This window comes from Leptonychotes weddellii, chromosome 7 (genome assembly GCF_054177405.1).
Source record: "Leptonychotes weddellii isolate Sample4059 chromosome 7, ASM5417740v2, whole genome shotgun sequence".
Taxonomy (NCBI): domain Eukaryota; kingdom Metazoa; phylum Chordata; class Mammalia; order Carnivora; family Phocidae; genus Leptonychotes; species Leptonychotes weddellii.
Genome location: NC_138375.1, coordinates 117,180,710 through 117,207,788, shown reverse-complemented (window position 1 = coordinate 117,207,788; position 27,079 = coordinate 117,180,710). Strand labels below are relative to the sequence as shown.

The window sequence follows — 27,079 nt, the reverse complement described above, 5'->3', positions numbered from 1 at the left end:
GACCCATGAAACAATGATGCCCCATTCTTCCCTACACACAGCTACTGGCGACTATCCTTATATTTTCTCTCTCTATAAATTTGATTACTATTGGGGCACTTGGGTAGCTCAGTCGGTTAACTGTCTGACTCCTGATTTCAGCTCAGGTCATGATCTCAGGGTTGCGAGATGGAGCCCCACGTCTGGCTCTGAGCTCAGCTGGGGGTCTGCCTGCCCCTCTCCCTTTGCCCCTCCCCCTGCTTGTGTGCGAGTGCTCTCTCTCTAAATAAATAAATAAAATCTTTAAAAAATTGATTACTAGAACTATCTCATATAAGTCGAGTGCAATATTCATCCCTTTGTCTCTGGATTTTTTCACTTAGCACAATATCTTCAAGGTTCATCCACACAGCAGCATGTATGAGAATTCCCTTCTTTTTTAAGGCTGAACAATATTCCATTGTATGTATAGGCTGTATTTTGTTTATCCATTCAGCTGTTGATGGACACTTGGGTTGCTTTGGCTATTGTAAATAATGCTGCCGCTGTAGACGAAATGTTTTTGTCTCTCCAAAATGTGTGTGTTGAAATCTGATCCCCAATATATCAGTATCCGGAGGTGGGGCTTTTGGGAAGTGATGGTTATGAGGGCACAGACTTCGTGAATGGGATTAGTGCCCTTATAAAAGAGGCCCCAGAGAGCTCTTTGCCTCTTCTTCCAAGTGAGGTTAGAGTGAAAAGATAGACATCTATGAACCAGAAAAGAGCCTCTCATCTGACATCGAATCTGTCAGCATCTTGATGTTGGACTGCCTAGCCTCCAGAACTGTGAGAGAGAAATTTCTGTGCTTTCTTAGCCCTCAGTCTATAGTATTTTGTTATAGCAGCCCACACAGACAATGATCATTAGAGAGGGCAGGACAATGAACCAACCGAGACCAGAGAGACCCACGAGCCCCAACTCTACTTCTAACCTGCTGTCTGTGACGTCATGGCCCTTTTGGCATGGACATCTGGGCAGAAATGCAGTGTGGCATTCCAGGCCATGGGCCTCCTCAACTCACCCCAGCCTCGTGGAGCACCAGACACGTTCACTGCAACGATAAGACAGAGACTCAGTAGTTAAATCTGAAAAAGTTCTCAGAGTTGAAAGAGTCTGTTGGAAACCGATGGGACGCAGCACACAAGATGTTTGGAAAACGTTTGTGTTTAATAGTCAGGCAAATGTTTCAAACTAAACTTCTACAAATTAGAGATAAGATACCTAAGAAGCCAAATACAGGGGAGGAGGAGATATGGAGGTATAGGACCCACCGTTTGGGCACAGCACAGAGATGATAATAGTTCCAGAGCTAAAGAGCTTAAGGTCCCAAAAGAAGAGGCCAGAGGAGGCTCTGTGTGAGTCAGAGGGAGGCAGAGAGGAGAAAATGGGTGCAAGCAAGCTGTCCTCTTGTCTCAGGGAACTTCCTCCCGCTTCTGTCCCTAGATCTCCAGAAGAAGCTAGTCAGGGCATTTGAACTGGGAGGAAGATGCATGGAAGCAATCGGCTGGGTGAAGAGTGTGGAGGGGGACTTCACAGGGACCATGAGCAGCAGGGGGCAGCGTGCTCTGTGACTGTGAAGTGGTCCTTTCCCACCAGCCATTCCTGACTCTGGTCAACTTCTTGAGCAGATTCCCAACTCTTGAGTCCTCTGCAGTATAAAAGAAAATCGGGTGCAGCTTGGAGTCAGGGTGACACCCATTTCGTCTCCTCCCCCAGGCTGGCCAGTTCTGCCACAGAGAGCTGCCACGGTGGGGGTGGGGGCAGGCATGGCCACATCTTTCTCTCCTCCCCTCCCTCTTCAGGACCCTTTCTTCCTTGGACCATTGGAGTGAGGAGGATGGAAAAAGACCCTATCTCCTATAGGACGGACACTGTTGTCCTCCTCTTACCTGCTGCTGCTTTTCAGGCTGGACTTGCCCAGCTTCGAGGCTCTCCGTGGCAGGTGGGTCCCATGGGTATGTGTGTGCATCCTTCGGGATTCTGTGAAGGAACAGGCAGGAACCTGCTTACTCCATAGCTCCCCATCAAGGGCAACCCCCTGATTCTACCTCTTCTGAGCCCCTTGCTCCAGTCCCTGTGGTCATCCTACAGTCTTTCCCTGGGTTCCCCTGCCTGGCAGGTAGCCCTCTTCACTGGGGCTTTAAGCCCTTCCAACTTCTAGGCTTCCACTTAGGCCATAGAAAACCATATATTCTTGCTCTACCACACTGTGGGAAGCCAGAAGCCCCCAAGGCACTCTGTCCCACTGGTTGTCTTCTTGGCTCAAAGAAGCATAAGCTTGGATGCTGGTTGTCTTTTCTAGGACAACAAGCAAACTCCTACGCAGCATCCTGTTAAACTGACATTTTTTCTTGAGAGGGTAATTTAGAACAAGCAAATGTCCTCTAGTTGACAGCTCACTAGGAAGAAGACAACATTTCATTTGCTTAGTGTCTGGCCATTAGAGTTGTGCTTTATTGAGTCCAAAAGGAGGGTTTTAGAATATAAAAAATGGGAGCCTATTTTGTACTATGTGGTGTAGACTATAGTCTTCTTGTCCGGGTGTGGCTCCCAGGAGGTAGGAAAGGACAGGAGGGGCGAGAGAGGACCAAAGGCTTAAACAGGGGTGAGGGGACTTTGGGAGGCCAGGATCCCAAACTAACAAGGACTACTCATTCCCTGTACTGGAAGAAGCCCTAAGGTTCCTCAATGGGGATTTCCTTAGAAGAAAACCAGGCTGCTTCTCCTGGGGCCTGGTCTAAGTGGGCTAACCATAAGTCATTGGAGGGACAGTGGCAGGGGGGTGTGGGCAGGGAGGTGTCTAACTGCTCTGGCCACTGTGAGAAATAGGATGGGAGATGCCTGGCCTGGGAGCTGTGGTGGGAATTCCAGCGGGCAGGTCTGGGTCCGGATCGGGGTGCACATGGGAAAGATGAGAAGTGGATGGAACAGAGAGGTGTTAGGAGGCAGTAGTGGGAAGTGGGGAGTGGGGAGAGGGATGAGTAGGGGCATGGGGCTGATGGTGGTGCCTGAGCCAGGGAGAAGAAAAAGACCTGGGTGCGCCCATGCAGGGGATAGGACAGGGAATACCAGGCAAATAAAAAAAGAATCTTTACAGAAATTAACTGTGGGTGTGGAAATTGCAACCCAGACCCAAGTCAGACAGAGAAACCTGCTAGAAATGCAACACTGGGCACAAAGTAGCTCTTCATAAAATATTTATTTTTCACAGAGGAGAAGGAACCCTTTTGAAATGTGAGGTACAAATGAAAATGGCTTCACATCCCCTCTGAGCTTTGCTCAGAGGCTCCTGAGAGGGCTCCATTATTAAAATAAATAACTCCGTAATAGGTTGAACAATAAATAAATTGTTACATAAATAGGATTGTCAATGAGATCTGTGATGGAGTGGAGCATTCACTGGCATATCAAGGAGGAGGGTTGGAGACCCAGGATCTGAGCCCAACTCTGAGCCCTTGGCATGCGGAGGCCCGGACTAAGGTTTACTGCACGAGGCTTTGAAAGTTCCTGGGCACTTCAGTAAGCGCATCAGGAACTCATCCAGGGCTTCCAGAAAGACTCTCAGCTTCCCTGAGAACTCGTTAAAATCTTCTGCTTGGATGTACACTTCTCCCTTGGAAGAAATGAGAAATTTGGGTCAGGTGAGAAGGAGGTAGAAGGGATGTGGCAGGTTCTACGCTCGGTCTGGGCACCTTACCTGGGATAGGGGCGTGGGCATGGGCAAGGTTTGCAGGAATCTCTGTGGACCAGAGACAAGAAGAGCCAGTTAGTCAGCCTTTTGGGGAAACCCAGGAAGGCAACAGGGGTCTCACTAGGAGCTCCCCCTGCCGGTGACCGTACCCAAGAAGGGACTAGGTGACAACTCTGTCCCCAGCCATGGAGGGGCTGGCGGCAGGGGAGGAGGTAGGAGCTCAGGGGCAAGGGTGAAAACGCTGCCACTCTTTGAGAAAAGGGCAAGACAAGGCCACGCACTCTGACCCGGAGTGGGCTCCTTTGGGGTCCTGGAGACCCAGTGCCAGAGAGACCCTCCCCAACCTCACACACCTCCAGCTCCTCCAAATTTTTACTGACGACTAAAGACTCATTAGAACCACTGACGATCTCCTTTGAGATGATCCGGAAGGCAGCCAGGTTAGACGTCAGAAGCCTATCATTCTGTAGGACAAAGAGTGATGAGGGAGGGCTCGGGAGGGGCTGTCCTTCTCATGGTCTTGGGTGGCATCCTTCCTGCCTCCTTTCTGGGATGCCTTCACCAGCACCCTCCACCACCTCCCCTAGCTTTCCGCATCGGCGCCCTGTCCGGCCCCAGACCAGGAAGAACCCAGCCGCCCCAGGAGCACAGCACCTGAGCTGGTCGCAGCACATTCTGGCAAAGCCCAGTCAAGGCAGGGCCTGTCCCACCCACCACCTGGCTCTCAGACGGGCTGCGGAAGGAGCGTGGGTGACCGGGGAACTTCATGAACCAGCCGCCAGAAGAACCCAAAGGGATGGAGGCCAGCTTTGGCAACATACCATTTTAGAATTCCCCTACTTGGAAATAAACATCCACTATGCAACCCGCGCACGAGCCAAAGAAGAGGCTAATGGAAGTATCTGCACTTAAGATGCCAGATAAAGGATTCAGGCCCAGGTGTGACCATCAGGGGTGCCTGACCCAAACGCACCCCAGCCCAGGGCAGGGACCAGCCACACAATGGCAGTCCCTGGCAGGGAGATGGTGGGCCCTGGCACCTGAGCTCTCACCTGCAGCTCCAGCCGCAGATTAATGTCTTCAGGAGTCTGCAGGGGGAAAGAGAGAGAACCATAAGTGCCTCTGGCTTGAGGCTGCCAGGCTGCCCCTGCCCCTGCCCATGCCCAGGGGGCCACCAGCTACTCACAGAGCTAGGGTTCAGCTTAGAGCAGATTTCAGAGATGCCACTCCAGTACCTGCAGCACTGAGCCTGGGCGCCGGGGCTTGTCAGGGGCACGGATCTAGGGAGGCCGCGGGGAAGGAAGACGAGGAGAAGCTGAAGGCACAGGGAGCTGCACATCTTGAGTTTCTGGGAGCTGCACATCTTGAGTTTCTGGGAGCTAACGTGATCCTCCCTGGCTGTAGGGCATCTGGAGTGGCCTGGCCTGCTTTCTCTTTTATAGACCCACTGGGGAGAATGGGGGGTGGGGCGAGGCGGGAAACAAGGTGGTGGGGGATGTCCAGAGAAGCCCCAGATGGGCTGATACCCTTTTCTGATAGGGAACCTCCATGACAAACTTATCAACTTATTCATCATCTTCTGGAACTTGTGATCAGTAAAATTTGAAAAACATTCTCAAAGGGTTTTGCCTCACCTCACCAAGGAAGATAAGAGCCGCTGCTCACTGGACAGAGTGGGCAACCTGGCTCTGAGCTCACCTGGGCCTGCTTGTGCCCCTCCCCAGCCAGGATCTGGTCCTGCTGTCCCCTGGACAGCTGTGACCCTCTGCCAGCCACCCTTCCTGGCCTCCCTTTCTCTGCCTGTGAGGCAGCCAAGATTCTGCCTGGCAACCTCATCTTCATGGCTAACCGCCTGCGTGAAGGCTCAACCACCTAGAAGAGCAGTTCGTGAGACCCTGGAACACTGTGTTACTAGCATCTAAGTCACCCCACAGTTTTGGGGCAGCTACATTGTGAATGGGGAGTGTGGGGCTGAGGGCCCTGTATGTCTGTCCCTCACCTGGCTCCTGGCTTTATCAACATAATAGGAATGCATGTCCCAAATCTTTGTGTTCTACGTGGGCAACAAGAGAGTGGCAGGCACTGAATGCACATACGTTTGTAAATAACAAGAATGACATGGTTGCCCCCTGTTATCAGATATCAGAGCTGAGGCTAAGAGACTTGAGATTGACAGATAGAACGTCTGCATTCCCACACCCAGCTGTGCTTCCTCTGTAATAGGTCTGGCTCCGGGTCAGCCTTCAGAGGGCTTAGCTTTCCCTTCCTCAGTCTTCCCCAGTTGTCCAGGCGGGGTGAGGCTGCCCCATTTCCAGACTTTCTCCTCGTCAGGCCTATTATTCTAAACTGTCCCTATGGGACTGGACTTGGGGAAGAGGTCCACTTGGCACAGATGGGCCCCAGGAGGCCACATCCACGGCATGGGACAGAAAGCTGAGGGTGCAGAGGGTGAGGCTAGGTAGGCCCTGGGTGAGGAGTGCAGAGCTGGGTCGGACAGGAGGCCAGACCTCCCCCTTTCCGGAGCTCTTTCTGCTCAGGTGAGCACGTGAAACCTGGTGCCACTGCTTGGCCAGCCGGGAGCCCAGAGCTGCCTTGTGTAGTGGCAAGACCAGGTGGTGTGGTCGGGGCTACCAGCGGAAGCGTGACTGAGTTCACGGGCAGACAGAATCTGACACAGGATGCCACAGAGAGGGTGTCCGGGGAGTTTGCCATGATGACTGAGGTCTGGGTCCCTGTTGGCGGTGGGCACCCCAGAAAATTCCACCAGGCCTGTGAGGGTGAGTGGGTGAGTGATAGGAAGGAGCAGATATGGATAGGCCCCCGTTGGATGGGCCCCAAGGACAACAACCTTGAACACTGTGCCCCATTCTGAGTGAATTGGGACCACAGGCCTACAGGGACCCATCAGATGGGGCCCAGAGACCCACCCTTAAAGCCATAGGGTCCCTTTTCTGCACACTCCCGTCAGCAGTCCTGGGCTGGCTCTCCCACCCCAGCCCTAGTGGGGCCTCCCTTGTCCTACCCGGGCTCATTTCCCTTCCTGATTGCAATCAGCCCAGTCTGCAGAGAAGGCTTTCCCTAGGCTGGGCTGATGTAAACACCAGCGGTAGAATCACTTTTGTACAGGAGGCCAGGCTTCTCCCAAGGGGTTGGGCATGACTATGGCCTGCAGAGAAGGAGGGGGTTCCTGTGATTTGACCTGAAGCAGCTCCTTTAGCACCAAGGCAAACCTCAAAGGAGACTCCCAGAGGAGGCCCAGACTCCTGGTTGCCCTGAGAGGTCACAGAAGCCCTGGGGAGGATATCCGGTTGTCCCCTCCAGCAGCAGCTGAGCAGACCCTCTGAAGCACGTTTGCTTTGTGGAATGTAACTGTGTTCTCTGCACAGGAATAAGCCCTGGCTTGCACTCAAAGGGTGTCTCCAGGGGGACTGGGCCCACTATCTCCTGCCTGGCTGTCCTGCTCCTTCCTCTGCCCACCATGGCCTCATCCCCCTGCCTCAGGGGCCCTCCGCTTTGGACCAGAAAGGCTTTGGATTCTCCCAACCTGTCTTTTAAGCCCAGGCTACCAGCCCCTTAAGGTTATCCCCAGGCAGTCAGCTCACAGACTCCCAACCAGGGCACCCTCCATGCCTCTGACCCCACCTCCCTAAGCCTTTAGGAGCTGACTTTGCCTCCTATTTCACAGGGGACACAGAAACCATTTTCCTCTCCTGCCACCAAACCAGCAGACACAATCCATTATACCCTCCCTGCTGGATGGACGGGGCCCACCCAGATGGCTTTTTCCTGAGCCCTCTGCTCAGGTGAGCATGTGACGCCCAATGCTGGGAGCCTTCCTGGTGTGCATGCCCCTCGGGCACTCACTGCGCTGGCCCGCCACCCAGCTGTCCAGCCCATTCTCAGCTCACCTCCAGCGGAGAGATCTCCAAGCTTCCCTGTCTGGAAAGATCCTTCTCTGACTCCTTGACTCCTCTAGCTGCCCCCATCTCTCCCCTTCCTTCAGAATAAAACTTCAAAGCATCTACTACCCTCTGTCCCACCTTCACTCATTCCTCAGCCCATCGCCACCAGCTTCTACCCTCACTACACACTAAAATGGCTACCCCAGAGGCACCAGTGTCCTCTGGTAAAAAATTCCAGTGGCTCCATCTTATCCTCACCGTACTGGCCCCCTCCTGCCAGCCTGCATCACCCCTTAATCTATTACTTTCTGGTGCTCAGCGTCTGGAATCAGACCTGCCTTCATTCAATCCTGGTGACGTCACTTCCTAGCTTTGGGGAACTCAGCTACCCTGAGCCTCAGTTTCTTTAGCTGTGAAATGGTGGTAATAATAATACCTGCCCCACAGGCTCACTGTAAGGATTAAATGAGTCAACCAGGGAAAAGCACTGAGTGCCCAGCATTTGCTAAGTGCTGCTCAGTGGACGTTAGCTGTTCGAGTCTTTACCTCCATGCAGTTCTCTGCCTCTGCACCAGAATCCACCCAGTGTAGCCTCCCCACCATTGATGGTCCAGAGAACTCCCCCACCCCCTCGCTGGCCACCCTGCTGTCCTGACTCTTCCTGGCCATTCTCCCCATAGTGGCTAGACTGGGCTTCCTGGAACCCACACTTTCCAGGGCCACACGCCTCCCTGGCTGAACACCCCACAATGCTTCCAATGCTCCTAGCATGAGGCCTAAAACCTCCTTCTCCTGATAGCCTTTGTATGTATTTTTAAAACAAGAGACAAATACTATAAATGCCAAAATTTCCAGCAGCAATACTCCGGTTTTCTTTACTATAATGCACTACAAAGTGAGGGCTTTAAAAGGAGCGTTTGCAGGAATGTTCAGCCTCCCTAGCTTCAAAATCGACTGAACTTTAAAATTCCCTTTTAAATTTCCCAATTTAAAGTTGAATTAAAAAAAAATAGAGGTTTTTCTCTGTAAGAAATCACATGTTTTGTGCTCTGGTTCCCTAAAACTTTTATATAGAAAATAACACCAACCCATGGTTGAATAGTGAACCCCCTGTGTCTCCGGGGCAAGGACCCCCAGCCCTACCCAAGCTGAGTACTTTCTATTGTTTTTTTCTGCTTTTAAGCTCAAAGTCTAATAGGGCAGACAGGAACAAATTGTGGTAATACAAGGAGCAAATGTTGTATGAGGCCTAAACAAATTATGTTGGGAGAGCAGATGATAATATCTCACATTTATTAAGCTCTTATGTTATGACTTGAGTATTTTATTTATTTATTTGTTAGAAAGAGAGAGAGAGGGCACACAAGCAGGGGGAGTGGGAGAGGGAGAAGCAAGGAGCCCGATGCAGGACTCGATCCCAGGACCCTGGGATCATGACCTGAGCCGAAGGCAGACACTTAACGACTGAGCCACCCAGGAGCCCAAGTTGAGTACTTTAAGTCAGAACTTCGGCAATGTCACGGGAATCCACCCGAGGGTCTTGTGAAAATGCAATTTTTGATTCAGAAAGTCTGGCGTGAGGCCAGAGCGTCTGCACTTCCAACAAGCTCCCCACTCAAGCAACAGTTCTGAGGTCCAAGATGAGAGGAGCAAGGCTGGCTGTCAGCCTCTCCCCACAAGACTGTGAGTTTCCGAAGGAGAGGGACCAACTCTGTTCTATTCCCAGGGCCTACACACAGCAACTGCTAATAAAAGTTTGTTGGATGAATGATGCCTAGTGAGTACCGGGCCGTAAGGTTCCCTGTGTGTTGCCTCATTTCACTGTGCCTCCGAGAGCCTCCCCATGCTCTGCGAGGATGCTCGGGGCCCAGGTCCGGGACCCTCCTGGCCTGTGGCTGAGCGGGGAGCCCTGCATACCAGCTACGGGCATTATTCTCTCAGCCCTGCCTTGAGCCACAGCTTCCTCACCTGCCTACTCTGAGGCCACATCCTGGTCCTTGTCTTTACCAGATCTGTTCCCTGCTCGGAGGCCTAAAACCCGCCCCCTGTTCCCCTGCCTCAGCATAACCTCCTATCCTTCATCTCCCCACCATGACTGTATCACATCTGGCTCTTCCATCCCGCCTCTCCTGTTCCACCGCCCCAGTCCTGGTTATCTCAAAGAAGTCTTCCCCACGCTCTGCCACGTGCACCCCTTTGCCAAAAGCCCCTGTCCTGGGCCTGCGGTGGGGCCTGACATGCCTCCTGGGGCAGTGGTCCCCCTCTCCCTTCAGGGGCTGCCTCTGGGCCCCCCACCCTCCTGGTTTCCCTGCTTCTTCTCCAGCTGCTACTCTCGTTCTCTAGGGCCTCCTCCACGGTCTATCCCTGCCCGCTTCCCCACTCCACAAAGCCTTCCTACTGGGCCTGGGCCTGCCTGGGATCCAGACCCCTGCAACACAGCTCTCTCCGCTGTCTGCCAGCCCCCATCACTAGAGACCCAGCTTGAAGCCAAAAGTTGCCCTCCCCTCTTCCCTGCCTCATCCCTCATGGCTTCCAGTTCCACCTCCTAAAGCTTCCCAGGCCAGCCCTCCCTCCTATTTCCCAGGGACAATTTCCTCAAAGGCCCCTATCCTCAGGTCCCTGAACCCAGCTCCTCCGTGCTACCAAAGGGACTACCCAGGGCTTGCAGCCAGGCCTCCGCTAGAGGTTAAGATCCCATAACACAGGGCAGAGTCAGGCTGTCAGACCAATGGAAAAAGAATGGGCATCTGGTGCCTGGGCTCCATCTGCCCCCCCCCCGCCCCCCGCAGCCCCTGGCCCCAAGAAACAGAAAGTGCTAAGGAGAAGCAGTGCAAAGACCATGGGGCAAACCACTGGGGGCTTTAACACCAGAAACTCAGCACTGGGGTGGGGGGTTGTCAAGAGATGTGCTGAACCCACACATGAACAGTTAGCTGTGTGGCCGGCTTCCAGACAAACTCTTGTCTGTTCCAGTGGGCCCATCCCTTGGACACCCATACAGGACCAGGCAGTGCCAGGCGGGGTGGGCAGCAGAGGATCAGAGCTGTCCAGGGGATGGCAGAACCAGGTGCCACGGGGCAGGAAGCTTGAGGAAGCTCAGAGTCAGGCAGCCCCTCACCTGTCAGAGGGATCCTCTCACCTGTTCCCACTCTGCCCAGTGGCCAGCCCAGCTCTTCTCTCTGGCAAGAGGAGGAGATAACCTCTGAGTAATTCTTTTTTTCCAAGTTCCACTGATCTCCAGTACTAGAAGGTGATGAATAAGTCTGTGGTTTGCTATGGAGGTTCCATGTCAGATAAAGATTCTTCTGACGTCCGCCCCGCTCGTCGGGGTGTAGGCACGAGGCCTCGGTGTAGAAAAGACAGGAGACCGTGTCGCATGCTTCAGAATGCCACAAGGGACCAGGACAAGGCAGAATACACCCTGTAGCCCAAACATGAACAGCCTCCCCATCCTGCATCTTCTCCTGTTCCTGCTTGGATTCCAAGCCCCACAGGCACAGGGGCGGTCCTTGTCAACATACCAGCCTAAGCAATACCTCAAGATGATCGATGAAATTATGGACCTCTTAAACACTTCACCCTCGCCTTCAGAAGTGAGTAACTGGGAAAAGGTGGGCAGAGGGCGGAGAGGGGCTCGCAGGTGTCTCAGGCCAACAGGACTCACGGCTCTCTCTCCTTCGGCCCCCACAGGAAACCTTGGACCCAAATGAGACAAACATCCTGCTGGTAAGCACTCAGCCCACACTTGGGCACACCTGGATCCCAATCTACTTTCTGCCTGTCACCCCACCTTGCCTAGCCACAGTGTTTCCTCTGCCAACAGGGTTAACAGTGTGTATCTCAGTGGGGTCACTGTGAGAATTATGTGGAACAAATGCATAGAGTCACCAGACGAGTGTCAGGTGCTAACAAGTGTTCAATACATTTCCCCAGCCGGGTCTATAATAGGAAAATGCTTTTTTTTTAAATTACAAATGAAAAGGCAGCTATAGGTGAACAATTCCAAAGGCCTTAAGCTCTTCATTTTTCAGTGGGGCAGCCTAAAATTTCCCCCATGAACTTGCCTGCTTCCTTCCTTTTCCTGGAGACACTGAATCCTGTTTCTCATGCTGACTGGCCCTGGGCGTTATCGTTTACACTTATTTTTCTTAGTTGCAGTTGGCTTCCATGGTTATCTCACTTTTGTTTGCATGGCAATCCTTGGGTCCAGCAGGAGGTTGAATCTCTCCTGAGTTTATTAGCCATGTATATCCCCCTCTTTTAAGCATGCATAGTTCACAGGCTGCACCCATGTCCCGCTGGGGTTGGGGTCTCTGCAATTTTCTTCCTGATTTCTAGGAGCCCTTCATTCAGTCAAGGCATTAATCCTGTTATCTGGCCTCTTCGCTGCAAATACTCCCCTTGGCCAGCCCTCCACCTTTTGTAGATCTTCTTTTGGGCAATACCTTCCCCCCAAGTGCGGAAAGATCTACCCAGGCCCTGTGTGCAGCTTCTCTGGAGCCAGGGGCTTGGGGCTGAGGGAAGTAGGCCTTGCTTGGGGTGTACACTCACCTCGAGGCCTGTGCCCTTAGGGGCATCTCAGGGACCCACCTGGGGCAAGAAGGGGACTAGGAGGGGATTGTCCAAGGATGTCCCTGAAAGCAGACTTGGAAAACCGGGGATGACCTCAACCATAGGAAGGCTGAACCCCAACCTTCTCCTCTTACATGTATTCTCGGTCCCCTTAGAATACTACTCTTCTGAGGCCAAACCTGGATGCATTCTTGAATGCTACCAAAAATTTCTACAACAAGGAGTCACTAATCTGGAAAAATCTTAAGGTGGGTAAAGCTGTTGAGGGTTTTGGGGATCCTTGCTTTGGCCCTGACCAGCCTCTGGGAAAGGGAGGCAGGGCCTGCTCCTTTTCCAGGCAAGTCTCTGACTGTCTGCTTTGGTCTCTTCCCACAGGAATTCCTGCCACTCCTGCCCAATCCCACATCCAGGGTAAGCTGACCCCCAAGATGCCCCTGCAGGTGGGACTCTCAGCCATGACTTGACCGCTAGCCTGTCATCTACCTTCAACCTAATGCCACCTTCCTGGTTTCTTCACAGGGAGAACCAATCTATATTGAGAATAACTGGGATGATTTCCAAAAGAAGCTGAAAAAATATCTGGAAGCCCTTCATAAGTTTCTTTTAAGAACAAGCACTGAGTTCTAGAATTCTCAGTCGGATGTCCCTCTGTCTCTGGGCCTTCTCACCATGGGGCCTTGGATATCAGACACAGCAGGACACCTGAATACTCTGGGATGTCTCTCACACAATCCAGGACTGGAGGGATTTCATTTTCTCTGGTGGAGTTAGATGGATTGTTCATGATCTAATTTCTGAAATGTGCTGTCCCCTTTTGGCCTTTTGTGATGATGTTCTCATTTTAATCCTATTGAAATTATTTATTGATGTATGTTTTTATTTATTACCTTATGCAATATGAAGTGTATTTATTTTAGAAAAGGAGCCTATGTCCTGCTCCTTCTAAACAAGACTCAAGAGGGGGACTTGGGGCTTGTTCATTTGTACCTCAGGTTTTAAACTGATTTCTACACATCTGGGAAAATAAACCACACTCTCTGAACAACTGCTTTGTTGCCAGTGTCTCGATTTGACTCAAGTCTTAGTAAACCTCTTGCCTGATGACTGAGCAGCCCTCCACCCCCCACCCCCAGCAAGTCTCCCTGCCACCGGACGGGCCCTGGAACACACACCCTGGCAATCTGTGGTCTACTGGGGAGCCAGATTGAGTTTTAGAAAATGCAAATCTGACCAGGTTGGTCTGATACTTAATTTCCCAGTCCTCAGAGGTTTCTGGACCTTGTCCTTAGCCTTAAGATAGCAAAAGAGGCCTTCCTCCACCTGTTGTTTCGATTTCCTTATGCCTACAACTACCAACGCCCTTGATGTGCCAGCCAACAGAAGCACTGTGGCTTCCGGGACGAACCACACACCATTCTTGATACCTCTAAACTTTTACCCACACCGACACCTCAGCCTCAAACGCCCTGATCCTGACTCCACATGGTGAGTTCCTACTTCAGAGACCAACTCAAATGCTGCCTACCTCTGCTGTCCACACTATTCCAGGACAGAGCTCTTGTCTGAAATAGGTAGGTAGACAGGGACCCACTGGAAGGACAGCCATGTAGCCCAGGGCAGTGCAGACAGATGGGGATGGTGGAGCCTGGGAGATCACTGAGTATGGTTTCATTGTGCACCTGACCCTTGATGTCCCAGGGACCCTTTGGCCCTGAGTGCCTCCCTCTCTGGCTCCCCGGCATCCTGCATCTCTTCCAGTCTGGTCTTGTGGGGCAGAAAGGGGGGAGCGAGGCTTCCTCTGTCACCACGCTAAGGACCAACGTCATCCCCTCTGACTCCTCACAAGTCCCATAAAGTCTTTGGATGCCAACACCAGATGCTGGGGGCCAGGCCCTCTTCTTTTCTGTTTCCCGCCTTGATCCACCCCTCCCCTTCCATGCTGGGTAAGGAACAGTCCAGCTGCTTGAATGGGACAGCAGGAGGTCAAAGAGGGATCTGCTACTACCTCAGAAATATGTTCCTCCACATTCCTCCTCCTAATAAAATTTTGTGTTCCCACAAAAGTAATTTTCTTCTCCCCTCTCTCCAGCCTGGCCCATGGACAGCACCGTGGGTGCTCAGCGAAGACTCTGTGTTGCCCTGGGCGGTGGGAGGAGCTGGAGAAGCTGCTGCAGCTTCTGGTGGAGCCACTAGGGGGAGCCGGGCCACTGGATGAGAGTGTGCCCAGAGAGTCCTGGTCCCCAGCCAGCTTTCCCGCTTCTCCGGCTCCCCTGCCCCCCTCGCTCTCCCACCCGCACCTGGCGGCTGGTCCTAATTTCATCCTGGCTGAGGCAAGCATTTGTGCCCCACTCCCATGTGCCCGGGATGAGTGCCTGCTTGTCACCTCCTCTTCGCTCCCTGGAGAGTGGGTTCGCAACCCTCCGCCTCTGCCAGCCCAGCTACCCTCTGTCCTGGTGGAGAGGAGATGGATCGTGGCCTGTCCTGCCATGCTTCTCCCACGCCTCGTCCTCAGCAGGCCAGAGCCGATGGTGGATGGAACCAGCTCATACTGGCTCACAGAGCCAATTGTTCAACCTTTTAACAAGTTGCCAACCAGTTATCAAACCAGCTGTAGCTTGAGATTGGGCCCAGTGACAGTATTTACACTATGGACATCGGGAAATGCTACAACGTGGACTCCTTCCACGGGGAATCTGTTAACTTTTACCAGCTGCTGGAGCTCCTCTCACCTGGCAGTCTGCCATTTTGTTCTTACCTGGCTGTCCCCATTCAGGGCCCCTTCTGGAAGCTGCACACTGTTCTCACTCCAGGCTGGATGGCACAACACTCCTTCAGTGCCTCGGGATTCATCCATTCAGCAAACTCTGGCTGGGCACCCATGTATCAGGGCTTGTCCTGGATGCTTGGGGTTATGGCAGTGAACTAGCCCGATGGAGCGGGGCTGGGGAGGTTGCCTTACATTGAGTGGTCTGGGAAGGCCTTTCTGAGCAAGTCACACATAGGTTGCAACCTGAATGAGGAGAAAGTGCCCGCGGTGTGACAACACGAGGAAAGAGCTCTGGACAGAGAGAACAGTGCAAAGATCCAGAGACTGAAATGGGCCGAAAGCATTCACAGAACAGAAGGAAAACCGTGATAGGAGCGAATGCTGGTGGAGAGCCCACAACCCTCCTTCAGCCTCTTCCCTTTCCCTCCTCAGGCCCAGGCCCTCTTTGAGTACCTAATGACTGAGGTGGGAGCGAGTGTCAGTCAGACACAGACCTGGTGCAGGTAGATCTGGGGGGAGGGGGGTGTTAGAGGGGGAGGGGAGCTCCGCAAAGACAGGCCCAGAAAGCAGCGGGGAGACAAGTGGCGGTGACATGCGCGAGAGGAGGTGAGCCTTTTCAGATACTCTGGGGTCTCCCCTTCTTACAGAACAGTCCAGCCTGCTCCAGGTTGGATTGGGATGAACATGGGCCTGACCCACTGAGGCTCACCCTTGATCCCAAACCTCAGATCTTGCCTGGGGCCAGCACAGCCCTGGGCTGGGGCCTGGAACCAAGTGGTGGTCAGTTCCCAGTCAGGTTGGGGCCCTTCTATACCATGCTCAGGCACCTGCTGGGAGAGGTGGTGACTCCTTGGCCTAATGGGAGGTCCCGGGGTACTCACATCTCCCCTGCAGGTCTGTTAGTTTCACATCTTCTCTCTGAGCCTGCCCAGAGCTCCTTAGTGCCAGGTCTGTAAGTCCATTCGCCACCAGTGGGCAGCAAAGCCCCATCGTAAGTCCCACGAAGACCCTCTGAAAGTCAAAGTTCCCACCTTCACAAATCCAAGGTGCCTTTTCAGCCGGAAAGTAGATGACCTCAACCAGGAATTTTATTTTTTATTTTAAGAAATATTGTAGCTTTTCATCAGAAGGGCAATATAAGAGAGCATCTATGCTCTTTACTAAAAAACTTGGAAATACAGAAAAATCAAGCAGAGAGAAATTGCTAGGAAGGCAAGCCTGGAAGGAGAGGACCCCTCAGACAGACATCGGCACCTCACTCCATAGAGAGAACCCTCCTGCTTCAGGAGGGGCTCTGCTCTTCCCACCCTGTCCCGGAAACTGCATTTGACTCAGTTCAGTAAATACCTGGAGGACTTTCCACAGCTTCCTAGGCTGGGGCCAGGGCTTGGGGAGATGCTGAGCCACGCTTGGCCATGTACCCAGCACAGTGCCGTGGGGGTTATTACAGACACAGTGATGGATGAACAGGTACAGGTCTTGTTAAAGGGGCTTCCCACAGACGGTGATGCACAGGGAGATTGAGAAAGGACTAGGGGTTCATCTTGCAGAGAGATGTAGGAAAAAGGATGGCAGGCAGATGACACTGGCGAGCAAGAGAATGAAGATCTAAGACTACAGGGTAAGCTGGGAGCACAGGGAGCATCCAGGCCACTTATAGGGCCAGAGTGTGTGTGTCAAGTGGCTCAGTGGAACCAGGTCCTCCAGATCTCCCTTGGTCACTGCCTTTGCCCCCGGAGCCCAGTCACCCTGGGCCTCGGGCACCTCTGGGTCTCAGCCTGGTCCCATCCTCCATTCATTCCTCTCTGATCCTAGGACAGCCCAGCCTGGCCTGGACACTGTGGAGACAGCAAGACCGAACAACCATGGCCTGAGAAGTGGTGTGTGTACTGATGGAGAGGGAGGGGTTGGAGCCACATTGGGTGCCATGTTTAATGTCCACAGGAAGGAGCCAGAACGGAGAGAGAGAGATGCTGAATGAAAGAGGAGCAGCCAAGCAGAGCAGGATCCTTGGGCCCAAGGTGGGCAGGTGGGAGAGGCAGAGGCTGTGTGGGCCAGAGTGGAGGATTGAGTGAATTCCTTCTGGGGGCCAGGGCCTCAATTTTTCCCTTGAAAAATCTCCCGTCAGGTTTATGGAGGGGGAGATGGATCAGGCAAAGTTGCTGCTGCCCTCCTGGACTGAGGAGGGGCTCAGGGAATCCCCTCAACGACCCCATCAAGTCTACAATTAACCCCATTTTACACATGAAGAAACTGAGGCACAGAGAAATTAAGGGAGTCTGACTGCAGAGCCTGTGAATCCTTAAGCCGCAGTGCTTTGGCCAATGTCCACTGAGGCACGGGAGGCTTTCAAGTCTAGTCCCCTGGCTGGACCCAGTCCTCTAGAGGGACCTCCTAGCTCTAGAGCCTCATGGTTCCAGCTCCAGTGGCAAGCGGTACAGCCACAGAGCCTCAGCTCCATCTTTCCCTCACCGAGCCACCAAACATGGATCACCCAAACCCTCCACATGCCCACCGTCCCTCCCCCTCCCCAGCGCCGCCCATGTACACACACCCTGGGGCTTAGATCCAGAGCTTGGCCCTCCATGCTCCTGTCCGTGTGTCCCCCATCCCCATGCCTCATGGAGCTCCTGAGAGAGACACCACTGGCTCTCTTCCTCAGACAGCTGCTCCCAATCCCAGCTGTCCCTGGGATTTCCTTCAGCGGGCACCATGCAAGTGTCCGGACCAAGCCCTGCCCCAGAGGGCACACGGGCTGTGCAGAGACCGCCCAGGGGCAGCCAAGGACAGCAGGCTGTGTGGATGAGGATGTGCGCCTCTGCAGTGGCCATGTCAGGGAGGCGTGGGGAGGGCAGCCTCTGGAATGGGAGGGGAAGGAAAATGGCCGGCCGTAGCTGGTGTGAGAGGACACAGTCATAGCAGAGCTGTAAGCGCACGGGAGTGGGGAGTGGGATGGCGGGGGTGCTCCCTCCCCTCCTCCTTCCACTGTCTGTCCTGATCCTTGTGGGACTACAGGGGCCCTCCTAAATATAGTAATAGTAATAATAATAATAAACCAGACAGCCACTGCTCCCCCTCAGAGGGGCTGTGAGCCGTGAATCAGGGACGGGCATGAAACACCAGGGACAAACTCACCTGTACCCGTGGGTACCCAATAAATATGACTCTGCTCTCCCCCGGCTGATGGCCAGACTCAAGGGCCAAGCTTGGAGGCAAGCCTCCAACTCTGCATTCATTGTAAAGGGAGTTGCTGCACCCCAGCAGGCTACACAGGGAACTCAGCACAACCCATACTAGGGAGTGGCCTGAGGGAGTGAGAAATAAAGATGTTGGGGGAGAGAGAGTTTTGAGTCTGTGGCCCCAAGGCTGGGAGGAGAAATTCCCAAGGAGCCCCTTCAGCCATCCTGGAGACACTTCGTGGGCCAGCCCCCTCTACAACTGGCCCATTCATTGTCACCTTTATCACTACTCCTCCTGGGCCCTTGGCCTGAGAGTGGGGTTGTTCACTCCTGTGAGGGGCTGGGGGCCTCTGGGTAAGATGCCAGAGGCAGAGAGGTACATAACAGGGAGCAGAGGGTGGCCTGGAGGCTCAAGGCCAGGGCCCTCTGGGACCTAAAGACCCAGAAGCAAGAGATGGACCTGCCCAAAAAGAGCCTCAGCGAGAGTCTGAGGGAGCCCTAGCACTTTGGAAATGTCCTGAAGGAGGCTCATTCCAGAACCACCAGAACGGAAAGCCCATCTGCAACCTTGATTCTGGCCCATCAGCTCCAGACGGAGGCAGATGTGGGAGCTGGGCACAGATCCCATGGCTCTCACCCAGCACACTGGACTGGAGTCCAGCCTCAAACACAAAGGGCAGTGAGGGGCATGATAGGACTTTGAGAGTTTAAAAGCTTCTGGTCTAATGATTTTTCTTCCTTTTCATTTTTAATGCAGCACCCAGTAGCTCTTCCCCAAGGAGGCAAATAAAGGAAGTGGCTTCTTCTGGATACCTGATGACATCCTAGCTGGGGATGAGGCCAGGGGACAGACATTCAGAGATTCACAGGCAGATACTCTGGGCGGGAGGCATCATGGAGGGCATGCCTGGGGCACCCACCCATGGGGTGTCACTGACCTGAGTGTGCAGTTGTTGGGTCCTAAGGAAATACCAACAAGTCCTGGGAACCAAGGAATGAAGCAATAAAGGTTGTATCATCATTCTTGGCCCAGCCTTACAAGTTGGGACCCCTGAGCACTACCCAAGGCCCAGCTTACTCTGTGCAGCCCTCTGGGAGGAGAACTTCCTCTTCACCAATGACTTCCAAGTGTCTTGGGTTCTGACCTCTCCTTGACCTCTGGGCCCATGTAGCCACAGCTGACGGAGTCTTCCTGGAGGTCCCCTGGCCTCTTAAACTTGCCACATCCAGTCCAGTCTAGAACAACTCCCCAAACTTCTCTGCTACCTTGGGTCTCTCCCATTGCAGCAAATGGCCTCACTGTCCACCCAGCTGCCTAAGCCAGAACCCTGAGCGCCAGACTCCTCACTTGCCTCCTGCCCCAAACCCACACATGCAACTGGTCCCCTCAAGGCCTTAACTGTTTTCACTCCTACTTCTTGATTGCCCCCTCCTATCTGTTCATTCTCTGTACACATGGTGGTTGATGCCCTCAACACTGTGTCTGTGAGTCTGGGCATCACCCTCCCTGCTCCCTGCCTAACGTGACCACCAATCATTAGCTCTGAGTACAGGGGCTGTGAGGTTGGTGACATGTGGTGGGCCCTCCTATAAGCTTGGCTGTATGGAATCAGAGTCCACACATGGTTAATGGTTAACCACCCTCAGATCCTTCCATACCAGTCAGAACTCACCAGTGCCAGGGACTGGGGACACCCAAAAAGCAGGATAAGAGTTGGGACTGGCTTGGACAGGTTGGGTCTCTTTGAGCTATACCTCTGGGGACCTAGACAGAGGCGATGCAGGAGGGGGGTCTGCCTGGAGCTATGACCACAAAGGTCAAGGAGATTGCTTCGTGTGTCTGGTGTGGCCTGGAGTGATCAGGATCCCTTCCCAGGGAAGAATGAGCCACTCAGGGCGCTGCCCCAGCACCAGGGTCTCTTAAGCATGAGGCAGGACCTTTTGAACTCTGAGTCTGGGTGGAGGCTGGGCTTTCTAACTCACTGTATCTGTCCAGAAAGATGCTGTCAGGGGCTAGGGCTGGACAAGGGGCAGCTGTCCCTGCAAATTCCAGCAAGGCTGAGTCCTTGGCCCACTCTGGGCTTCAGAAACCTCCCAAAGTGGTGGGAGGAGAAGAAAGGTTGAAGCACTGCCTCCTCCCTTGGAGGTTCTCCTACAAAGTCTCTGGACAGGCAACAGTTTCTTCTGTGAGGCAACGATAATTAAACCCATTGTAGAGATAAGGGAGCCAAGGCTTAGGAAGGAGGGATGCCCTTGGGCTACCCAGGGGTCAGTGGTGGGGAGCCCAAACCTGAAACACAGAGGTGCCTGGATGGCAGGCTCTGTTGGAGAAATTCTGCCCTTGGCCCCTAGGGCTTCCCTGGGACATTCCAGGCCATTCTAGCTTCCCTGCCAACACTTGGAGGAGTGTCCCTGTACAGCTGCCCTGAGGGGGAACATCCCTATGCTGGTCTAGGTGAACAGCATTTCCTGACTTTCTGATCTCTGAGAGAGTAGCAGAAGTCAGGGGGGGCAGGAACAGATACGGGTCCAAATCCTGCGTCTGCCATCACTGCGTGAGCTAGGCGGACTGCTGGTCTCCTGGACTGCCACATCAAGGGCTGGCTGGCCCAGCAAGGGTGAGATCAACCGAGATGCCCATGTAGAGGTCCCACGAGACGTAAAGCACCAGGAGGCCCTTTTCCTTCCCATCGTGATAACTTCCTTTGAGATAAGGAGCTCGGAGTGGCCACAAGCCCCCATTTCCTCCACAGTCTGTGGGAGGACACTCATAGGAAACCCCTTCCAGAGGGCTTTCTCCTGGCCCTGTGGGAAGGCGGGACCAAGAGGAGTCACACTGCCCACCACGGTCCCTGCCTGCACCCTCCCACAGTCCCTTCCGGGGCCCCTGAGTCAGCACACGCACTTGATGTTATCGCTACCACTTTCCATGCGGTGTGATCTAGGAATGCCTGCCCGTGTCATGGCCTCAGCCTTGATGTCATCTTTCCAGAAGAAAGATGTGTGGCTGCCCATCAGCGTCATAGCCAAACCCGGGAACTGTGTCCTTCGCATGGTGACTTGGGTGCCTGTAGGGAAGCTGCCAGAATGAACTTCTCCTAGGGCTCCTCTTTCTCCTCCTTTCCTGCTCTCCAAGAGCCTTGGCCACAGGCCAGTCACTCACATCTCTAGCATGCCCCTAGCCCTTAAAAACTGCTGTGCTGGGCCCTCAGCCCTTCTTCCTGGCTAACCCTCTCTGGCCTTAGTGATTGCATGGACACGGGCCATCCACATCCAGGTCTGTCTCCTGCACAGGCAGCCTCCAAACCACTGTCACTTCCTGTGGGTCCTGAGACACTGCAAACCTGCTCCATCCCTAGCTCCCCAGCTTAGATGCCTGGACAGTGGTTCTAACTCTTTCTACTTATATTCAAAAGCACGCTCTGGGGAGGGTGTTGAGTAGATTAATCTTGCTTCTCCATCCATGGGGCTACAGAGTACATAAAGGTAGGGCCCTGTTTTCCACCATCCTTGTATCCTCCTCCCCTGCTGGGAACCTAGTAGGTGCTCAATAAAAATGAATGAATGACTGAATTACTCCATTGTATCAGCAAGTCCTGAATAATTCTACCTCCCAAATCTCTCTGGAATCTGCCTCCTCTTCACCATACCTGCTCCTAAAGCTGTGTCTTTGTTCCCCAAATACTCTTCCACTAGGCTGTCCTCTCCCTCCCTCCCACAGTCTGACTTGCCCACCAGACACTACTAGCCCTTTCGGCCTGTGCTGGGAGGCAGCATCTCCCAGGAAGCTCTTTGATCCCCCACAAGGCCCCGAACTGGGAGAAGTGTTTTCTTAGGATTCCTCAGCTCTGAACTTCCCCCATCCCAGCCTGGATCCACACAATGGGAGGGTCCAGTGCTGTCTGTCTCCCCTACCAGGCTGAGAGCCCCTAGGGCCAGGTGCGAGGGCCATTGGGAGGGTCCCATCCACTTCCTCCCCAGCACAGGGCCTGATGTGGATTGGAAGAGTTTGTTGACTAACTGTCTGAGCTGTGACAACTCATTTCCAAAAGAAAAGTCACCTTCCATCTCAGAGGGGCCACACCAGCTCTGTGCCTCCTTGACTACCAGCTTCGCCACTGCCTGTGGCCCCCCACTCTCCACCACCCAGGTTCCAGAACACTGCCTGACACAGACCTCCACTCTGAGGCATCTGCATCTAGTGTTCTTGACCTCTCCTGTGCCTTCTAAGAGCTCCCCGGAAGGGGCTGAGCAGAGCCCTCATGGAAAAGCACGAAGGACCAGGGCCTGGACATGCCATACTCTCACCCCAGCCTGGCCACCTGGGAATGTTCCACCAGCTCAGAAGGGCAGGGATGGCAATATGTTGGGCCCCAGTGGGGTCTGGAGGACTAACGTCTGTCTTCCCTATGCAAGGGCAGCAACCCTTCTGCCATCCAGTGAAACCTGCCAGGGCCACAGGCTCGGGCCACAGTACTTAGACCGTGAGTCCTACCTGCTGTTGAGCCCAGCAGAGTATCATCGCTTGTGTCCTACCCCATCAAACTAGACCACATCGGGGGGCCAAAAATCTCACACCCATTGTGGGGAGCTTCTATCAGAGGGCCATCTGCAGAGGCATGGGGGCTCACATAGGTGCACCTCATGTAAAACATCCAATCACACTGGCGCACAGACACTCAGAAGTCTGCACGTGGGCACCCCACACCCCTGTGCCATGAAACTCCGAGCATGGGGCAGCAAACACAAACTCGTGCTGTCCTCTCCAAACTCCTTTGTGAAAATCAAACACTTGTCAGCCCCTCAAGAGCCTGTGGCTTTTTCAGAAGCAGTTCCTGTTCCACAGAGAGGCCTCTGGAACTGGAGGTGAGCTGGGGCGGGGGCCATGAAGAAATGAAACCTGGAAGACCTCGTTTGAGAAGCCGCTGTCCCCTGCCCCTTGCCAGGGGCTACATGTAGGAGCGCAGTGCCTATCTCAGATGGGCAGTCTGGCCCGCAGAGGGAGATGAGGCTCGCATAGTCCAGAACGAAGAGTCACTTAGCAAGGTGGTACTGGAGCCAGAACTTGAACTCAGAGCCCCAACCCACCTCTGCAGCTTGGGGGTTGAACACAGCTGTGGAAAGGGGACTGTTGCTGTCAGATGGGATCTTACCATGAAGGCACACTCTGCAATCTTGCCGGCTGGATGTGCCGTGCACACACCTGTCACTCTCCCTGCTCACAGGGGCTGTGGGGCAGGGGTCCCTGGCTGGGCAGAGCTTGCCAACTACTCTGGATCCTTGCTGAGAGCTGTTGCAGGACTCTGGCATCTGGCTGGATTCTGCCTAGGTGGACACTGGTGCAGGCCTGTGAGGGTCTTCCTCCCACTCAGATCTCTCACTGTGGCCAGAGGAGAGGGATCTAGGAGGAGAAGGGGGAGGCTGGGCTTGGAATGGGCCCCAGGGGCACAGCCAGCCCAAAGGCTTCTTGGGATCAGAGGCAGGGTGGAGAGCCTGGGCGTAGGAGCTCAGTCCAGTATCTCCCAGGCCCCGCCCTGGCCACTCCAGGCCAGGAAGTCCAAGCTGTGCCGAGGCCCCTCAGAGGGAGGGGGCAGCCTCATTGGCCAGACTGCCGGGGGGGCAGGAGAGTGCTCAAGGAGGCAGGCGGATGCGCTGCCAGTTCTTGGAAGGGCTCATGAACAAAAACCCCTGAGCCTGACCACCTGGAGGAAAGGCTCACCGTTCCCATGTGTGATAAGGGCCAGGAGATTCCACAGGTCAGGTAGTTCCCCCGCCCCCCTGGCGTTTTGTGGTCACCATTAATCATTTCCTCTAACTGTGTATATAAGAGCTCTTTTGCCAGTGAGCCCAGTGCTCAGAGAGAAAGGCTAAAGTCCTCAGGAGGATGTGGCTGCAGAACCTGCTCTTCCTGGGCACTGTGGTCTGCAGCATCTCTGCACCCACCAGCTCCCCCAGCCCTGTTACCCGACCCTCTCAGCACGTGGATGCCATCCAAGAGGCCCTGAGCCTTCTGAACAAAAGTAGGAACGAGACTGCTGTGATGGTGAGTTAGGGAGCGAGTGCAGGCTGTGCCTGGGCCACCTCGCTGGCCCGGACTGGCCCTGCCTGTCAGCTTCATCAAACGGTATTTTGCTTTTCTACAGAATGAAGTAGTAAAAGTCGTCTCTGGAATGTTTGACCACCAGGTAAGATGCTTCACTCTGACACACCTTCCCAGAGGCCTCTACGTTGGGGGGGTGGGGGGGGTGGCTCCATTTCAGATGAACTCTCACAGGGTGGTCGGTCCACTTTCTCTCCAATCAGCTGGCTGCCGGGAGGGGCTCTCTGGAGGCCACTGGCCTTGCCCCTGTGGCAGTCACGTGAACTCCTTCATTAGCCGAGCAGCCACGAGCAGACCTAGCATTCAAGGGGCCTGGGGTCACCAGGGGACAGGTGGGTAAGCGGCAGTTACTTCAAGACACAGGGGCTGTGGGCTTGGGGCACTCATGAGACTAAGCCCTGTGAAGAGAGCACGCTGGCTACAGAGAGGCACAGAGAGACTTCAGGAACAAGCCTTATTCAATTCGCAGGTCGGGGTGGGGGGGAATGCCCCACCCTGCTACCTTCCCCCCGAATGGTGGGGGGATAGCGACCTCCTTTCCTGGGGCCTGGGACCCTCTCGAGATGCCAGGGAACGTGGCTGTGCTAGCTGAGGGTGGCCTGAGCCGAATGGGGCAGATTTGTGTTGGCATGAACAGAGCAGTGTGTATGACTGAACCCGGCATCATCTTGTGCCCCTCCCAAGTCCTCCTCTTGGGGGACAGGGCTGAGAACAGGAAAGAGTGACGGGGAGCGTGTCGTGTGCCCACCAGAGGGCACTTGTCCACTACTCGCCAAGTAACGGACCTTTCTCACAGGAGCCGACATGCCTGCAGACCCGCCTACGGTTGTACACGGAAGGCCTGCAGGGCAGCCTCAGCAGCCTCAAGCAACCCCTAACCCTGATGGCCAACCACTATAAGCAGCACTGCCCTCCTACACCGGTGAGTGCCCACGTCAGGGCCCCAAGCCGGAAGGTCTTGGTCTAGGAGGGTGGAAGGGTGGCTAAGAAGGGATCTTCGGCTATAGCTGTTCAGGACCCCAAAGGGGTTCTGTGTCAACAGATTTGTCAGCATTAGTCCCTCTAAGCAAGCCGCCCTGCCGATTTTCATCCCTAGGAGGTAAAGCCACGGAGCTCTGGGGGCCTATATGCTCCCCAGCGGGAGCCGCTTCTGTCCTTACTATCATTAATGAGGTCGGAGGCGAGGCAAACCCAAGGAAACTCAGGTCCTGCCTAAGGCCCAGGGTGTATTCCGGGGCCCAAGTGCCACCTCCGTGGCCCCTTGTGAGGTGCCTAATTGCATGGGAGCAAGGAGGGGGGTCACACCCAGATTGGACAAAGGCCCCAAACCCTCCTTTTCTGTAGGGAGTGAGGCTCGTGGCCTTGACTCCTGCCCCTTCTGGGCTGCTGGCCTGAGAGCGAGGAGACGCCGGCCCAGCCGCCCGGCCCAGCAGACCAGCTTTGGGCTGGCATGTTGTCAGGCCCCTGGCAGAGTTGTGCACCCTTTGGGTGGCACACGGTGGCAAGCTTGTCATCTGACCCAGGTCAGCAGGCGGGCTCCAAACGGGCCTGCCGGCCTCTGCGTTCTAGAGGGCAGTGCAGAACGCACCAGCGCTTCCCCGTTACCCACTCACACCTGGACTCAAAGTTTTCTTGTTCTTTTTTTTTTTTTTCAAGGAAACTCCCTGTGCAACCGAGACTATCACCCTCAAAAATTTCAAAGGGAACCTGAAGGAATTTCTGTTTAACATCCCCTTTGACTGCTGGCAGCCAGAAACAACGGAGGCCAGTGCAGCCAGGAGCCAGCCCTGAGCGCGCAGCTCCCAGATCACTGCCCTCCTCCCCATGGATGGCTGAAACCCAGGATCTTCACCTTTGAGGAACCATAAGGCGGGCCAGGGCTGTGGGGGGCACGGACTTGCTCTGAGCCATGCTGCCCCTGATACCGGCTTGGTATATGGGGAGTGGAGAATGTTTTACATTGGCAGGGATCCGTAATATTTATTTATATATTTATGTATTTTAATATTTATTTATTTATTTATTTAAGATCATACTCTGTATTTATTCAAGATGTTTTGCCATAATAATAAATTATTAAAAGCCTGTTCTTATTTGTGCAGTTTCCCGTTTGTTTTCAACCATGAGCAAAGGCTGATGGTGCTCTCCTCCCCATAGGGCAAGGTCGGGGGGGAGGGGGGAGAGGAGCTGCCAGGTTCAGGAGGGGCAGGGTGCTCCAGCAGAGCAGAGGGGAGGTAAGAGTTGGCCTAGGCACGGTACTCTGCACACCCAGATGTGCTCCGCTGGATACTCAAGGGCTCCCACTGCAGAAAGAGGTTTTCAGGTTCACTTGGAAGTCCAAGGCACCTGGTCAGTGGGAACTTGCTCCAGGACAAGGCCATCATACTTCATGAGAAGGCTTGGGAGTTCCCGGGACTTGGCTGGCCACTGGCTGAATGGGCCTGCCCTACAGTGAGGCAAACACCCGTGCCCCTCAGAGGCCTGGCCCTGTGGCCACACCCTGATCCTCACACTCAGGGCCTCAGCGACTCCTAAGGTGAACCAGTAGATAGACTAGCTGTTCAGGGGGGAAAAAACAAAACAAAACAAAATCACAGGGGTCAGAGCCCAGCATATTTACCAAACTTTCCCCCAAATGGGTGATCCTAATCTGTGAGAGTCAGAATGTATATTCGGAATCTGTCGGCATGCGGCTCTAGCGTGGCATTTTTCTGAGCTTTTATTTTTACATGAAGTTTTGCATCTAACCAGGTGCCTTCCTCTAAAACCCAAGGCCTTCAGGCCAAGAAATACCAGCGCTCCGTTCTTCCCTTGCTTTGCCAGCCTGGTTGGAGGCTGTGTTCTGA

At 54.1% G+C, this 27,079-nt stretch overlaps 2 protein-coding genes across 2 annotated transcripts; both read left to right on the top strand.

Moving 5' to 3' along the window:
* Positions 1-11,049: 11,049 nt before the first annotated feature.
* Positions 11,050-12,814, top strand: IL3 (interleukin 3). The gene is made up of 5 exons (XM_006751089.1): positions 11,050-11,208; positions 11,306-11,341; positions 12,343-12,435; positions 12,563-12,598; positions 12,707-12,814. Exons 1-5 carry the CDS (start codon positions 11,050-11,052, stop codon positions 12,812-12,814), a joined length of 432 nt encoding a protein of 143 aa, XP_006751152.1.
* An 11,183-nt stretch (positions 12,815-23,997) lies between these two features.
* CSF2 (colony stimulating factor 2) lies at positions 23,998-26,319 on the top strand. The gene is made up of 4 exons (XM_006751090.3): positions 23,998-24,176; positions 24,277-24,318; positions 25,030-25,155; positions 25,890-26,319. Exons 1-4 carry the CDS (start codon positions 24,018-24,020, stop codon positions 26,022-26,024), a joined length of 462 nt encoding a protein of 153 aa, XP_006751153.1. The 5' UTR covers positions 23,998-24,017; the 3' UTR covers positions 26,025-26,319.
* Positions 26,320-27,079: the final 760 nt, after the last annotated feature.